The sequence below is a fragment of the Vigna radiata genome, chromosome 5 (assembly GCF_000741045.1).
Source record: "Vigna radiata var. radiata cultivar VC1973A chromosome 5, Vradiata_ver6, whole genome shotgun sequence".
NCBI lineage: Eukaryota > Viridiplantae > Streptophyta > Magnoliopsida > Fabales > Fabaceae > Vigna > Vigna radiata.
The window spans coordinates 18401231-18418761 of NC_028355.1; the positions used below are offsets into that span (position 1 = coordinate 18401231).

Sequence of the window (17531 nt, forward strand, 5' to 3'; positions counted from 1 at the left end):
GTTCAGTTTTTAAAAACTGAACCATAAAATAGTATACTGAACTGTTAGTAAAAGTGGATCAGATACTTTTAGTATAATATAGTACAGTTAACTGCAGTACAATATAGTTAAGTTATTTTTGAACAGCCCTAAAAACAGTGCATGATCTCTCATTTGGAGTTTTGCCTGTACAGATAAACACTTTGACAAGATAGATGTTGCAGTCATAAAAATGCCTCTCCTATAATAGTTTTGAGGTTTAAATGGTAGTTAAAAGTTTGAATGAGAAAAATAGAAAGATAGCTCTGCACATTTGAAGAAATGATATTTAAGTAAGAGTACAAAATTCAAAATAATTATTGCATTGAAATAATTTGTTATTTTCTTTATCTTAAGAGAAATGTAGTGAATATATGTATTGTAATGTAACTCTTCTTGATGTTCATGGTGTTTTAAAAAAATTCATGCATAATCAATTATAAGAATGAAAATCTTGAAAAATTAGGAGAAGGTGATTTAGGAGCAATCATGTATAAACGATTAAGTGTTAATATCAAGTGGCTAATTGATATTAAATCAGAAGTGAATGATTTACATGGACTATTTTTTTTGTTTATGAAAATAACTGTAAAACCCTTTTAAAATATAAATTATGATCGATAATATAACGTACTTGTTAAATTACTTAAAGCATAGATGCATATGAAAATCTTAGGTGACGAGAAACCGAGTAATGCTTTTGTTGATTATGTGAGTTTAACAGAAACTCCAATTTCATAAGAGTTTATAACAGCTTCTTTAATAATATTTTAGGTTAATAATTATTTTATATATTGATGAGATGTGATATTTTGATAAACGATGACCATGTTTTAACACATAAATAAATAATGCTAAGTAATAAAAAAATATTGAAGAATTATTCATGTTCGAAAACCTTATTTATTTATTTATTTTGAATATAATATATTAAAGTAGTTTTACTAATGTTATAAATAAAAAAAAGTACGTTTTCGTATATATTTTAACGTATATTTATGAGATCTTATAAATAACACACATACAATTTAAATACCAATTTTGCACTTTTGTGAAACAATATATAAAGGTAAAGGGGTTACACTTGGGTTGAAAGTTTGATGCGTTTTCTAAATTTGTTCTAATAGCAATCAAAATTTACATATAATAAAATATTTAATTTTAGTTTTATCTCCGTATTTACTTTTTTATTTTAATAAATATTCACAAATTGTAAAAGTAGTCTAGAAATACCTTGATATTCGAAATTGTTTTTAACTTTAATATATGTTTATTTATTAATTAAAGTAAAAAATAACAGTTTCGATATTTTAATTATTTTACATGTACTAAAATGAAAATTGATATACACAGGTTTCTTATTATTATTTTTACCTGTGTAATATGACCCGATGCAGTGAGAACCCATCCTAATTAATCCCTGTGTGCACAAATTCCTTCAAACTCTAAGGTCGTATTAAAATCAAGAAATTCAATGAAAAATATTTTTTTAATATTATTTATGAATGGAGAAATTAAGCGTTTTATTGGTTAGTGTTTTTGTCAAGCCCAAACAAAATAAAACAGTGGATTTCAAATTATGTAATGATTTTTCGATTTTAAAAAGAATAAAAAATAAATAAAAATAGTATGAAGTGAATGTAAAAAAATTAAAGTTGATGTTTTAAAAAAATATTTTTCATTTGAAATTTTAAAGCTCAACATGTCGCCTTCAAAGTGGGTCCTACAGGATTGAATAATCATTCCAGATACAAAAACGAGTTGGGACATAACGTAATTGAGCTCCATTCACACAGAAAAGAAAAATATCTGTGAGTAATATCTCAATCCATTATTCTTATTCTCTCCCTCAATCCGAGTCTTCAACAGCTCCAAACTATCTAATCCTTATCACTTCAATTGTTCATTATCCAGTCGTCAACTTAAACAAATTACAGTCTTATTATACTCTAAATCTTCCAATGTTCCCTGCCCTGTGCCTAAGTACCCCCAAAACCACACCACCATCAGGTTCACCAGTGTGCATATGTTAATTTGTATATTGTGTTATCTCTTTCTATTCTTGGTTTGATTCTAACTAAGCTATTTCTGTACTTAATCTTTAGAATCGTTAGGTATTGGTATAGAAAGCCATGCAAATTCAAAGCATATAGGAGTCAATTATATGATTATTGGCCCTCTCACTGCCAAATATCGCCCTGTCATTGCTAAGGTACATTTTCATATGCAAAATAGCTTTAGTTAAAATATGTGTTCCTTTAAGCAATTACGTCATCAAGAGCTCAATTTTCACTGTTCAGAAATGACACACCAGGGGATTCAAATCCCATGATTTGAGGTTGGTAGTTATGTTTGCATAAGCTAATGCCAGTTTCTATTCACATAGGCTGCTAAAGAAGACCAAAACACCAAACCGAATAGTATGATTTGTGCTGACTGTGATGGGAATGGTAAGATGGCTTGTGACTTTACATGACTAATGGATGCAAAAATTTTCTTTCATTTTTTGCAACACATGAACTAGTCTAACCAGAAGATGTATAAAGGATTTGAAATAGTACATTTAAAAAGACAAAAAAAGAAAAGAAAGAGAAAGTATCTACGATTTGAAAGTTTTGGTTTTGTTGTGTGATTTACAGGAGCTGTTCAATGCTCTCAATGCAAAGGTAATGGAGTGAACTCTGTTGATGTTTTCAATGGACAGTTTAAAGCTGGTGACTCCTGTTGGCTTTGCGGGTACCTAAATAAACCATTCCATTCCATATCTCATACATTCTAAAATTTCACTTCTTCAATTCTGACCTAGTAGGATAATAAGAGTGTTGTTTGTTTTCCACATTGGATTCATCTTACAGTATTTTCTGTTCTTTGTAGAGGAAGGAAGGAGATGTTATGTGGAAATTGCAACGGGGCAGGCTTTGTTGGTGGCTTCTTGAGCACTCATGATCAGTAGGAACAGAGTCCTTGAATTGCTGAGAATACTTATTATATGTCTGTGCACATATACATGTATATTAAGGCCTCGAATACTTTCACTCTGCAGATTTTGTAGTTGGTATTTACTGAGTTCATTTCAAGACTTTAGTGGTTGTTTAAAAAAAAAAGAGCTTAGTATCATAGTTATCTGTCCATTATAGACTCTGGTAGCTGTCACATCTCTCTGAAATTCCTTTCATTAAAACAAAACTCATCATATTAGCTTTGGTAGTCCTTTCGAGATTACTTAAAGTTACTCAACCCAATGGGGGACTATATATTTTAAGCACTTGGGGAATAGGAACACCTAAGTATAATAGAGACAGGAAAGGGATCCTCTTGTACAAGTCATGCTTCAATTTTGGGTCAGTTTCTTTTATGATGATCATCAAATATACAAGATTTGAAGGTGAAAAAAAGTCATTGTTAAGTAAAAATGAATAAGATAACTCATCATATTAGCTTTGGGACACTGCCTTCAATTGTTTCTCCAAGACATTTTCGACGAGAACTGCTGGTCTGCTTCTTGAGGATCCTCCTGAACTTATGAAAGCAACTCTACCAATGATTGATCAATTGCATGGTTTTGCACAAGGATGTTAGTAGAGTTGAGTGGATGAGAATAAAAGTAAATAAAGGAAAAAAAAATGCTATTTTTCGGGTTCTGGAATTAGAATATTAATACTGAAGTTGGAACATCTAATGTTCCACAGACAGTAAGAATAGGTTTCAACTTTTCGTGAGTGATAACAGTATAATACTGTGAAGACCGAAGCTGCTAAAATAATATACTTCAACTTTCGACCTCAAGTCTGGAACATTTTCCTTACTACTACAGGATATTTAGGATTGATCAAAATTGGTGTCCTAGTCATAAATCTGTACTGTAGTGAATGAACCAGATGCTGTAATTCCTGTAATTGGATGGATCATATCCAAATATTCTATACTAATTCATCAAACCATAATCTCCATACTATAGACTTTTTTGCATCCATTAGACGGATGGTGTTTTAACTTTGAATCAATGTGTTTCTTTTCTTCTATTATGTTTTGAGGATCATGTGTTATGGTAAATTAGTCCCACATCGACCAATATTATAATATAGAGATGAACTAGGACCTATAAGTATTTAAAGTTTTGTATTTCTTAAGTATGATCCTTCAGGCAGTTAACGGGATGTGATGAGTGGTAAATGCTTGCATATAACATGCAAGAGGGGTGTCCGCCCCAGCCTGGTTACGACTATGGGGCACTCTCTTTTTGACCTATCTGATCCCTAATCTATCCATTATTAGTTTGTTTAAAAGCTTTTAATTTTTTTTTCAAAATTTTTAAATTTTGATTTATATCATATATATTTTATATTTTATTTTTCAATTTTTAATATTTAATGTTTTTATTAATTTTATTTGATATTTTTCTGATTTATTTTTGATTGTTTTTTGTATCTCTAACTTTCAAATTCTGTAATTAATTTACCTAGAATTATGTAATAATCTTTTTATTTAAATTTACTCTCATTATGTCATTAAATTACTAAACTAATCTTCTGTATAAAATCATTTGATCTTTAATTAATAATGAAATTTCTAACAATTAACTATTTTAATATTTAGTTACTCTTATGATATTGCATTTAAATTCTTATAACCCAACACTCTAAACAACTTTCACAAGAAAAAACTCAATACTCTATCAAAATAATTTTTTATATCTCATTCTATTACAAATACATATTTTGTATTCTCTTAAAAATATATATTTTGTATAGGCATTATACAAAACTTTCTAAATTCCAATTGTAATAAACTTCTCATAACCCCACTACTTATAATTATGGTTTAAGAAACTTAAGTACACTTAAAAAAGCTAAAACATCTTACAAGTCACAACTATTAGTTATGAAGATTAGACAAAAAAAATATCAGTTTTCTTAACCATTGCTATATGTTTATATATATATATATATATATATATATATATATATATATATATATATATATATATATTTTCTGGGTTTTAGAGAAAGTTTTTAAATCTCGTAAAAGCACAATTCAACTTTTTTTTTTTTAATGTTTTTTCTTCTGTGTTGTAGGTTTTATTTTCTGTCTGTTTTGGATATGCAAAAGTTGGGTTGCACTCAATGCAAGAATCTATTCAATTAAATTTGTGTATTGCCATAGGGTTGAGTTGAACTTTGTGTAATTCATTCTATGCACATTACACACAGATTAAGTACAATTTTTGCTATATAGTATATTTTATTTATTAAATATGCATTTATAAGTTTCTATTTGTTTATTTTAATAATAATTATTTTAAAAATTAAGATTAAATATTTCCAAATAAATGTAGTCAAAATGGGCAACATATATTAAGAGAATTTATTAATTATCATGTTTTTTTTTTTTTTAAAGAAAAACTGAGATTTACTAATTTGAATAGTGCATTTTATTATTACCTTTAAACATGGAATATTAAGGTTCAATGTTTGTTGATTTGTTTTATATGTTACTTAATTTTCTTATTTTATTCAATGTAGGATCTTCCACTTTTGAATTTTTAAAAGTCTTTATCTTAAGTATGAGTTAAATTTTGTGAATTTCTATCATGCTAAAACCTTATCCTATCCAATTTATTATTTGTCTATGGATTAGTTAAATATCAAAATAAATTATCCATTTTGTTATCACTATTGGAAAGTTTTGGTTGACAAATAATTTTAAAAAGTAAGGATAATACTACAAGTTAATAATTTGAGCAAATATGTTATATCTCTCAGTGTCATCATCATACATTGATAACAAAATATTTATACTAAGAAGAATTTGATTCTCTTCTACTCATAATTGTCTTTCTTTAAAATTTTAAAGACAAATTTTAATATCTTTAACTTTTCAATGACAATAATAAAAGTCAAAGTCAATTATTTTCGAAAATTAAACTTTATCTTTTGTATAAGCTTCTACATATCCAAATATGATTATTTCTAGAATAAAAGAAAATTAGAATATTTATTTTAGATAAAAATAGAAAATAATAATTACAATGCAAAATAGTGTACAAATATTTAAAAATACTTAAAACAAAAAACATATTAACACTGAATTATTTTAAAGACCCAAAAAATAATATTTTAGAAGTAATAATACTTAAAAATAATAAATAATATACTTGATTATTTTTAATATTAAATAATTTTAATATAAATAGTTTTGTTATAAACGAATTTTATTATTTTAAAACACATTATTTTCCATAAATCATTTTTTAGAGTTATCTAATTCCTTTATAGGAGTTCTTCTATTGCGTTCATTAGTTTGAAGATTAAAGACAGTTTGAGTGATTATTGTGACAAGATCTCCAAGTCTAACCGATCAGTTTCTTTAAAAGAGTAAGTTAATTTCTACTTTTTTTTTCTTTGGTCTGTCTCGTTTCCTTTGCATGTGAGCCATATTGTTTTGTATGTGTCATCTGAGTCTTTTATAAGACTCTATGATGATAAGTGGTTCTAATTGTATACTCTAATCATATGTATGTGCAGATAGAGTTCCTTAAGTTGGTAAAATCGTGCTCTTGTATAACTGTCGAGTCCTATGTAAGGTAAGAGAAGCTAATTTTTACTTTAAAATTGTGTTAAGTATTAAATTTTGTTTGTTAGGTCGTGAGAATGATGTTTGATTGAATATGTTATCATTTAAGATAATTATTTTAGTAAAAATTATATTTAATGATGAATTTGGATTATTGATGAATGTTGTTGTGAATGATTGTAAATTGATACTTGCTTGAACTTTGAATGTTGTTGTTTTAGAGTCCTGGGAGGTACAAATCTATTTTAGAACTGAAAATAGTGAAATAAGAGTGTTGTTGGGTTAGTTTTCGATCTAAATTGAGGTTTTGTTAGGTGAATTTTTCTAAGAGTGATTTTGGAACTATAGCTGATGTTGGGTAGTTGTTTTTAGATCATTATAAACTTGTCTAGGATTTTAATTAATCATAATTTAATCTTAAGTTGGTAAGTAGTTAATATGTTGGGTTTTAGGTTGTTTTTAGTCCATTTTAGGGGTTTTAACATGCGAAAGTCTAAAGGAGTAGGTCTATGATAAAACTGAAGGTTTAGGGTCTATTCTTGAGTCAATTATGACTTGTTTAGACCCTTAGTTTGTTAAATTATGGTTTATAATGTGTAAAATTAGTTAGGTGTTTTTGAGTTGTTAGGTTGATCTATTGCATCTTGTTTCTGACCAAATGAGCAAAGAGGTACTCAATTGCATCAATAAACATGTTTTTGCAGTAATCTTAGTGTCAAGGAAATCAATTCGATCATTTGGATAGGTTCAGGTTATATTTAAATCATAACAACAAGTTGTTGTCATCTAGTATGATGTTGAGCGGCCTTGTATGGTGGTCAACGTTGCCAAAACAAAGAGCCACTGGACTCCCGAATGTTGAGCGTCATTTTTGGCGTTGAGCGCCGCTTTTACAGTGGGGTTTGGGTATTAGAGGTCTGGCTCTATGGGCAAACAGTGTGTTGTTGGGCACCAGAATGCTGACGCTAAGTGCAATATTGATTTGTATTTTCTTTTCTCTTGTTTCTTGCTGGGTTTTGAGTTGTATTGGTACTTTAAAGTTTGTTTATTAATAATTATTGAATTATATGATGGTTTATGTATGATGTTATGTATTTGGTCAAGTATGGTTTGAAAAGAGTTCAAAGGAAAAATTCTTGATGGTTGTTTCTATTAGTGTTTGTATTCAAACAATGAAACATGTGATGAGAGTAGTAGTAGATCCTAGTTTAGGGGTTTTACCTTGGCCTAAGATGTTGTTTAACGGACTAACCTTGTATGTGGTAGGGTGAAATCCATTGGAAATGACTCTGTAGAGCATTAGAGACTACCACAAGTACACAACTCGCCATAGCTCGACATAATACATGTATCTGAATGTTCGAGTCTAGATTTTTATGATATATGTAAGTATTGTGGTTAATTTAAAAAGTAAAATATAATATATGATAATTCATGACTTTCATGTTTTATTATTTTGATATTAACTTACTCTTAGTGTTTTTGTTTATTTGTGCATTTATTTTTCATGAACACCTTATATAGTGTGAGCTTAAAAAATATTCGGTTAAAAAATGTGAAGCTAAGACACAAAGTAAGAAATTTTGATTTCAATATTCTCTTATTTATGTAATTATATTTTTAGATAAATATAATATTTTTGAAATGTTATAATTATTCATGTCACGAATACATATTTGTATAATTGTAATATATTTATTTTTAGTCTTCAAGATACTTAATTTCTTAATAACTTATTAAACGAAAATAAGGTTGACGATGATGATTTTAAAATTATCCACAATTCTTTTAAGTCAAAATTATACAAAGGTAATTTTCAAACAAAATTTACATTTAATTTTCATTAAAGTAATTATTCATTAATAGATTAATTATTTAAATTTTGCACAAAAACAATATCAATTTTGACTGCTTTATGCTCTATATTATTTATTATTACAGAAACTATTTTAAATACTTAAATTATTTATTACAATTAATATATTTATTTATTGAACGTCATTCAAGTTCAACAAATTATGTCAAACGATTCTACTAATAAAATTTTCATTATAATTCGTTCTACTATATGCAATGTGTTTTTAACAATTTGTTAATTTAATTGTTGTTACTTTCATTATTGAAGTTAAAATATAATACATATTGTTATTAATCTCTTCATGTTGTATAAAAACTACTTTTATTAATAATCATCAAATTCTACTTAAAAACTTCTCTGCCTCCCACCAGTAAAAATTCTACTATTATTGTAAACAGAAGATGGCATATTATACACAAATCAAAGTGCATTTTTTCTATATAATATATTTTATTTATCAAATATATATTTATTATTTATAAGTTTGTACCCATTTATTTTAGTAATAATTATTTAAAAAATACACTTGACACTATGATCAAGTTACAACACTACCATTTAATAAAATATCATAATTTGCTCAATAATAAGAAAATAAACCCAAATTCACATATTTTAATTTAACTTCTATTAAATAAATTATTTTATACTTACACAATTTCAATATAATGCATAAATAAATAGTATATTTTATTATTCTATTTTTATATAAGACACAAAGTTACATAAAATCATATATATGTATATTAATGATTTTCATTCATTATTTTCTCTAACAAATGTTTTAACTATAATTAACTTTTTTTTAGCCCTAAGAAATGGAAATGAAAATGAAATCGGCTACACTAATTGGAGAGCGCAATGTGGCGGTTGAATGGAAAAGAAACACTGACTCACAGAATCTTTATGTATGCAAATAATATAAACTTCGTGAGGAAGGTATCAAAAACATAAATCAGACCACACTTGACCCGTCAAAGTTCAATTCCACTGCCCAATCGCAATTCCACCACTCTTTCAAACAAACAGGTAAATCTCTTTCTATCTTCATCGTCCACTTTCCTTTTTCAAATATGCATACATTGTCAATCATTTTCTTTAAACAAAAAGGGTATTATTGCTAGTAATACTCAGCGGTTTCTTGATTTCATAACAGCGGTGTCTTGAATTTAGTTTCGTCAGTGGGTATCCTTTTGGCATTCTGGGCTGTGCTTTCTTCTTTTCTCTGCAGATTTTCTTTCTGGCATTGGATTTGCTATTTCATTGTGTTTTGAATTGTGGGGTCAGAACTATGATAGGAGATGCATGTTGCAGCCATTTGATGTGGCCACAAATCATAACTCAAAGAACAGTAATGGAGTACCAATAAAGAAACTAATTGTATTGATTAGAATGATAAAAGATACAAATTGATAGAGAACTAGCCCTATTTATAGAACTTACAGATAGTCTAACAGTCCTCCTAACTAATGGATTTTCAACTAAATGAAAACCAGGCTAGCTAACTATTTTTCAATTAATATCTCTAGCAGTGAGTACTCCAAAAGTTATTGTTGCCAAAATTTCTTGTTAAGTAAGGCTTACACTCTTTCTTATATATTCAGGAAGCTCATTAAATTCTTATAATTATACTTAAATTATTGATTCAGTAACTGAGTCAGAGTTTAAACTCAAATGTTCTTTCTGTTTTGTTATGAGTTTTCTTTATGAAGTTTGCTTCTGAATTCTCCTAAATCTGCAGCCTTATGATGTCAAAAATGTCAGAAGTTGTGGCCATTGCCGTCAGTTTTTTAAAACCTTGCATTCAAAATCAATTTGTCACAAGCCCGTTCAAACATATGATTAAAGCCTCTGATTTGTAATTATTTTAAAAAACCTGAATCTTGATAATGTAATTATTTTAAAGAATTTTAATCAAATTCTTCTTGATTTGAGTCAAATTGTTTCATTCTTCTGCTGCACTATAAACTATTGAGTGGGAAATTTGTTCTCATATTTTGTCGGGCCATGATGGGCTGTTCAAGGTGCAATTTGTTTCTGAAAGGTTAGCTTTTTTAGTGCATACTTTTTTGGAGCATAGAAATAATGTAGAAGTGGTGAGGTAGGATATGTGGTGACTGTCAGTGAAGAAGGTTTGAAGAAACAAAAAAGTCAGTTAGTGGAAATGCTCTCTACGTTCAGAGTTCAAATCCATTTCTCTACGTGCATCTGTCTCCCCCTGTTTATCAATTTTTTATACTCATTAAATTTGGTATTTTTGATGACTGATTTGTTGAGTTATATTTGAATATATTTTTGTAACCAAAATTACTCTATAATTCTTCTAGAGCTGATAATACTGTGACCTCTTCATGCTCTTAAAGCCCTCACTCTGAATGCTCATTAATGAGTATTTTTTTTGGCTAATATTGTAGCCTCCCCTTTCCCACGCTGTATTTTTGTTCTCAAATATTTGATTATGTGGCTATTTCAAAAGGTTAATCTAACTTGCCAAATTTTTGTGGCTTAGAATTTGCAGACTATTGAGGCATGAACTTAGAAGCAAGTGAAAACGATTCAGTGGTGACTCAGATCAGCATTGGTGGATTTGACAGTGAGGTAAAAGCAAGTGATCTGGTGAATTATTTGGAGAATAAAATTGGACTTGTCTACAGGTGTAGGTTAAAGACTTCTTGGACCCCTCCAGAGTCATATCCGGAATTTAATATCACTGATACTGCAAAGATTACGAGAACAGATGACTATATGAAAGTCAAGCCTCATGCCTTCGTGCATTTTGCATCTTCAGAGTCAGTGACTGCTGCCCTCAATGCTTCAGGTCGTTGTGATATGTTTTTAAAGAATGAACCCTTAAAGGTCAGCTGTGGACCTGAAAATCCATACTTCCTGAACCAAAGGAGGAGAACTACAACTCCTTTTAAGATGTCTGATGTAATTGTTGAAATTGGGACATTGGTTAGCCCAGGGGAGTTTTCTGTTGCTTGGAAAGGGCCTGATAAAGGAGTAAAATTTCTAGTGGATCCTTTTGATGGCATGTGCAGGTTTTGTTTCACTAGAGATACTGCATTCTCATTCAAGGGTATAGACAAAAAGGCAGTTATAAAGTGTGATTTTCAGGTGGGATTCCTGGTTAGAGACATTAATGAGATGAGGAGATATAATGATACATCGTATCTCGTTGTATTATTACACCTAGCTTCTTCACCTTGGGTTTGGTACAGAACTGCCGAGGATGACATTGAAGATTTAGTACCATTTGATTTACTGGATGATGATGATCCTTGGATTAGAACCACTGATTTTACTCCTAGTGGGGCAATTGGTCGATGCAATTTTTATAAAATTTCAATCCCTCCTCGGCATGGTGCAAAATTGATGAAGGCCATGCTTTATCTGAAAGGTCAGAGAGTGCAAATACATGAGCTTCCAGTTAAACAGACCCTAAGGGCACTGAATGAACCTGATTTTGGCAGGCCCATGTTAGATGCTTTCTTTTATATAGATTATCAGAAGGGCATTGCTTTTGACATAATGTTTTTGGTCAATGCTGTTGTACATAAAGGCATATTCAATCAGCACAGGTTGTCTGATAGGTTTTTTGAATTGCTAAGAAATCAATCTGAGGAACTCAATGTGGCTGCCCTGAAGCATTTATGTTCTTACAAGCGCCCGGTATTTGATGCAACTAAGAGGCTAAAAGTAGTTCAAGAATGGTTGCTTAGAAACCCAAAACTCTATCAGATCTCTAAACAGTTGGATGATATTGTTGAGGTTAGGAGATTGGTTATTACTCCATCAAAAGCGTATTGTATACCACCTGAAGTTGAACTTTCCAACAGGGTTCTCAGAAAATTCAGAGAAGTTTCAGATTGTTTCTTGAGAGTGACCTTTATGGATGAAGGCATGCAGACAATTAATGTGAATGCCCTTAACTATTATGTTGCTCCTATTGTGAAGGAAATCACATCAAACTCGTTCCCTCAAAAGACAAAAATATATAATAGGGTGAAGACCATCTTGGAAACGGGATTTTCCTTTTGTGGCCGAAAATATTCATTTTTAGCCTTTTCATCCAATCAACTTAGAGATCGTTCTGCTTGGTTTTTTGCTGAAGGAAAGATAAGATGTGATGAAATACGGAGTTGGATGGGCAGGTTTAATCAGAAGAATGTTGCAAAGTGTGCTGCTAGGATGGGACAATGCTTCTCATCTACCTATGCAACAGTTGAAGTTGTTGCAAATGAGGTGAACTTCGCGCTACCTGATGTTGAGCGGAATAACTACGTTTTCTCTGATGGAATTGGTATGCTCTCTCCTGATCTTGCAAGGGAAGTAGCAGAAAAATTGAAATTGGACAATATACCCTCTGCTTACCAGATCAGATACGCTGGTTTTAAAGGGGTTGTGGCTTCTTGGCCATCTAAAGGGGATGGGATCAGACTTTCTTTGAGGCCTAGTATGAACAAGTTTCAGTCTTCTCATACTATCTTGGAGATCTGTGCTTGGACTAGGTTTCAGCCTGGTTTTCTTAACAGGCAGATTATAACACTGCTTTCAGCACTGGGTGTGCCTGATGACATATTTTGGCAAATGCAGGAGGCAATGCTTTTGAAGTTAAACCAAATGCTTGTGGATGCAGATATCGCTTTTGACGTTCTTACCAAATCATGTGCTGAGCATGGGAATGCTGCAGCAATAATGTTAAGTTGCGGCTTCAGTCCCCAAACGGAACCTCATCTTAGAGGTATGTTAACTTCTACACGTGCTGCACAGCTTTGGGGACTCAGAGAAAAGTCCAGGATTTTTGTATCATCTGGGCGATGGTTGATGGGAGTCTTAGATGAGTCGGGTGTTCTTGAACAGGGGCAGTGCTTTGTTCAAGTGTCTACTCCATCTCTTGAGAATTGTTTCTCAAAGCATGGGTCAAGGTTTTCAGAGACAAAGAACCTGCAAGTAGTTAAAGGTTTTGTGATTATAGCCAAAAATCCTTGTCTTCATCCAGGTGATGTACGAGTTTTGGAGGCAGTTGATGCCCCCGATTTACATCACTTATGCGATTGTCTTGTTTTCCCTCAGAAGGGTGACAGGCCACATACAAATGAAGCTTCTGGAAGTGACCTTGACGGGGATCTATATTTTGTCACATGGGATGAAAATCTCATTCCACCAAGTAAGAGGAGCTGGGTACCTATGGAGTATGCCGCTGCAGAAAGCAAACTTCTGACACGTCAAGTCATGACTCGAGTACGTGTTTTTTGAATGTCATTGCATTAGGTTCCCCAGTTAACTAGCTGTGTATATTATTTGTTCTATACACGGAGAATACTAAATTAGTATTGTTAATTTTATGCATGAATTATAATGACATGCATTTGATTAGTAATTTGAATGAGACTTGCTTATAGTAATAACATTTCATATTTCTGGATCTAATTCTACACACAGTCACATGAAATCATTGAGTTTGAGCTATATGTTGCAAATGTGTTTTCTTGCACATGTTTATATGCTCTTCATTTTGTTCTCTAGTTTGTCTTGTGTCACATATGTTGTAATTTTTCTTGTTGACAATGTATTGCAAAAATGAGTCCCCAATTTAAAGAGTTTTTGTCTTTCACACTGCAGGACATCATAGAATTTTTTGTCAGAAACATGGTAAATGAAAATTTGGGTGCTATCTGCAACGCACATGTGGTGCATGCTGATTCCAGTGACTATGGTGCCTTGGATGAGAAATGCATACACTTAGCGGAACTAGCTGCTACTGCTGTTGATTTTCCAAAGACCGGGAAGCTTGTCACTATGCCTTATCATCTGAAACCAAAACTGTACCCTGATTTTATGGGGAAAGAGAATCACCAGTCGTACAGGTCGAAGAAAATTCTGGGTAGACTTTACAGGCGTATCAAAGATGCTTATGATGAAGATATTGATGCACCCTATTTGAACTTTGTGTCTGGCGATATACCATATGATAAAGATCTTGAGGTTCCAGGATCTGCTGATTTTATTGCTGATTCGTGGGAGCAAAAATGTGCATATGACGGCCAGTTGAGTGGGTTACTTGGTCAATACAAAGTTAAAAGAGAAGAGGAAGTTGTTACTGGACAGATATGGTCCATGCCAAAATACAACAGCAGGAAGCAAGGGGAGCTTAAGGAGAGGCTGAAGCACTCATACAGTGCCCTAAAAAAGGAATTTAGGCACATTTTTGAGAGATTGAGTTCAGATGTTGGAGAATTAAGCGAGGAAGACAAAAATTCCTTGTATGAGCAGAAAGCTTCGGCCTGGTATCAGGTGACATATCATCCTCATTGGGTCAGAAAGTCCCTTGATCTGAAAGATAAATCCCCAGAGAACCAAGAGGCTGATGGTTTGGGAAGCACGGTGATGTTGAGTTTCCCTTGGATTGCTGTTGATTACCTTGCTCGCACAAAGATAAGGGAACGGCATCGGAAATCTGGAAATTTTGATTCAACTAAGCCAGTTGATTCTCTGGCAAAGTATCTATCAGAAAGGTTATAGTTCCATTGATCTATCTTGCTCTTGCCACAAGGCCACTCTGCCATTCCCGAATGTTTTCCTGAGCTTGTGTTGTATTGTATATCACTTATGATGTGTCTTCACTTAAACTACTTTATTTGTGACTGGGATTGTTTCCAAGCCAGGAATTGCATTTGCTTTTGAGACTGTAGTTAGTTTCATTTGATACGTTGACTGTGTGGTCTAATACTAGTTTTTGAGTCTGATTTCAAATATTATGTTGCTTGAGCTTTCTAAACATACATTGTACAATGAGATCTTTGAGTGAAGTGTTCATATGTATTCTAGACAATAGCTTATAATTATTCTTAAAGTTCTTAGAACTACATGTCATAGAATTTAAGCGGGTCATGAATTAGCAGTGAGGTTCCTCTGGCATACAATTTAATTACACTGTACATGGATACATTCATGTTTCAGTTTGTGCTTTACTAAGTATTTTACCTCGGCAAAATATACGAGATATATTATTATTTTCTATAGTTCACTGTATTATAAAAAGTTTTTGGCTTAATATATTTTTTAGTTTCTTTATAACAACGAGTGTTTTATTTTAGTTTCTGATTTTTCTTTATTTAGAAATCATTTAGGAATCACTGTTTTTAATCTTTATAAAAATATTCGAACTTTATTTTTAATATTTAAAAGATATTTTTCTTTGTTTTTCCTCCTTCAAGGTATTACTTGTTCATATCATATCACACACTAATAATTGTTTATGACAAAATATCTAATTCAGATAAGAAAGTTAACTAAAATTTAAAATTTTATTAGAGTAGATTATTTAAAATAAAACATTTTTTTAAAGTTTACCAACAATAATAATTTAAAATTCTTCATATTTTCAAATTTATATTTTGTAGTTTAATTTAATGAGTTTGGATCGATTTAGCTTCATTTGAGTTCACATAAATTTGACTTAATAGTGATGTAAAATCGATCTAACTTAGTTTAAAATGGTCTTAATCTAGTAATGTCACATTTCAACAAAAGCTTCACTCGACAAGATTAAATTTGAATCAATCATCTTCATCCAGTTAGATCTTATCCAATTAGACTTGATTGAATTTGACTTTTAAAAAATAGTAAATAACTAAAATTTTGATAATTAATGTTAAAATTTAATTTAGACTCAAATGTACAAACTAATTATAATTTTTTAGTAATAATAAAGACTATTTTAAATACTAATAATTTTTAGTTTATATAAAAAGATGTCTTAATTAATAAATATGATGACTAAATATTTTGGGTCTCTTTAAATATTGTTATTAGTTAATAATTTTTTTTGTAGTATCTAAGAATTTATTTAGATGCTTTTAGTTGATTAGATAACTTTAATTTAGTTGTTGTTTAGAATTCTTATGTGTATCACTTTATTTTAAATTTTTAGAGAAATTTGACTTATTTAATTATTATTTTTTCTTATAAATATTTATTAAAGAATATTTCAAAGTAAATTAACATCATAAGTCAATTATGTATTCGGCTGTAAGACTCAACATAAATAAATATTTGAAGGCAGTGCAAATTGGACTGAAAAGAGCTTATAGTTTGTATAATGTGGTTTATATCTGCACAAGTATAGAGACAAATATCAGAGTCTTAAATTATGTGCCTAGATATATAGATCAAGAATAGTGTTGGTGGCTGCGGGACCTCCTTCTATTCGTAAAGTAATGGAACTTAATTCATGTTTTGTGATATAATACACAAATATATATACTTATGCAGTTAGATATTAAATCTCGATGTTTATATACACACGAAAATACATATTTTAACTAACCTGCTTACTCACAATCCGACTCACCACAAGTTCGGTAAATCCGGTTGACACACTAACTCACTTACTTTAATTAAATTATTTATTATTTTGAGTTTCAATATTAGTAGTTAGTATTTTTTTTATTATATTGTAGATGATGATAAAGAAGATGTTTCAAGAGGAAAAAATATTATAGATTCAAGACTCTAATATTATAAATGGACAAGTGATATAAAAATTATCCATATTAAAAACTTATTTGTTCTCTTTTGTACATATTTTTGGATTACGCTTGGGTTGTATGATATTTTTTTTTTATTTTGAATTTTCTTTGGAGTTTATCATCATTTTAGCGTGAAATTTATTTAAATTTGAATTAATTTTTTTTTATGAAAAACTTATAATTAAATGAGCAGACTCATTTAATCCACCAATCCATGGTGGGTCGAGTCGGATTCGAATTTTTTCAGCTCGCCAATAGGTAAGCCGGGTTGAGTTAGCTCACTAAGTGATCAACCTGTGAAGGGTCAAACTAGATCAAGTCAGATTACCTATTTTGATAACTCTAGAAAAAGGGATTACTAACCCAACCTAAGTTCAGTTAATGCGATAATTTATTATATATTTTTCGATATATAATTTTATTATTTTTTATCCTATTATCACATATCCAATATTAACACATTTGATGGACTTATTAAACCATATATATATGTGTGTGTGTGTGTGTGTGTGTGTGTGTGTGTGTGTGTGTGTGTGTGTGTGTGTGTG

The 17531-nt window shown here is 30.5% G+C and overlaps 2 protein-coding genes across 3 annotated transcripts; both read left to right on the forward strand.

Annotated features, from left to right (window-relative positions):
* The first annotated feature begins 1750 nt into the window (after nucleotides 1–1750).
* LOC106761739 lies at nucleotides 1751–3649 on the forward strand. The gene is made up of 5 exons (XM_014645311.2): nucleotides 1751–2028; nucleotides 2124–2230; nucleotides 2405–2468; nucleotides 2658–2754; nucleotides 2893–3649. The coding sequence occupies exons 1-5, from the start codon at nucleotides 1980–1982 to the stop codon at nucleotides 2969–2971; spliced, it is 396 nt and encodes a 131-aa protein (XP_014500797.1). The 5' UTR covers nucleotides 1751–1979; the 3' UTR covers nucleotides 2972–3649.
* Nucleotides 3650–9319: 5670 nt separating this feature from the next.
* LOC106762333 (RNA-dependent RNA polymerase 6) lies at nucleotides 9320–15284 on the forward strand. 2 transcript variants are annotated; one of them, XM_014646195.2, is made up of 3 exons: nucleotides 9320–9478; nucleotides 10959–13693; nucleotides 14075–15284. In XM_014646195.2, exons 2-3 carry the CDS (start codon nucleotides 10979–10981, stop codon nucleotides 14972–14974), a joined length of 3615 nt encoding a protein of 1204 aa, XP_014501681.1. In that variant the 5' UTR covers nucleotides 9320–9478; nucleotides 10959–10978; the 3' UTR covers nucleotides 14975–15284. The 2 variants fall into 2 exon arrangements, with proteins under 2 accessions (XP_014501681.1, XP_014501682.1); XM_014646196.2 differs by having other exon boundaries at nucleotides 10968–13693.
* The last annotated feature ends 2247 nt before the right edge of the window (nucleotides 15285–17531 follow it).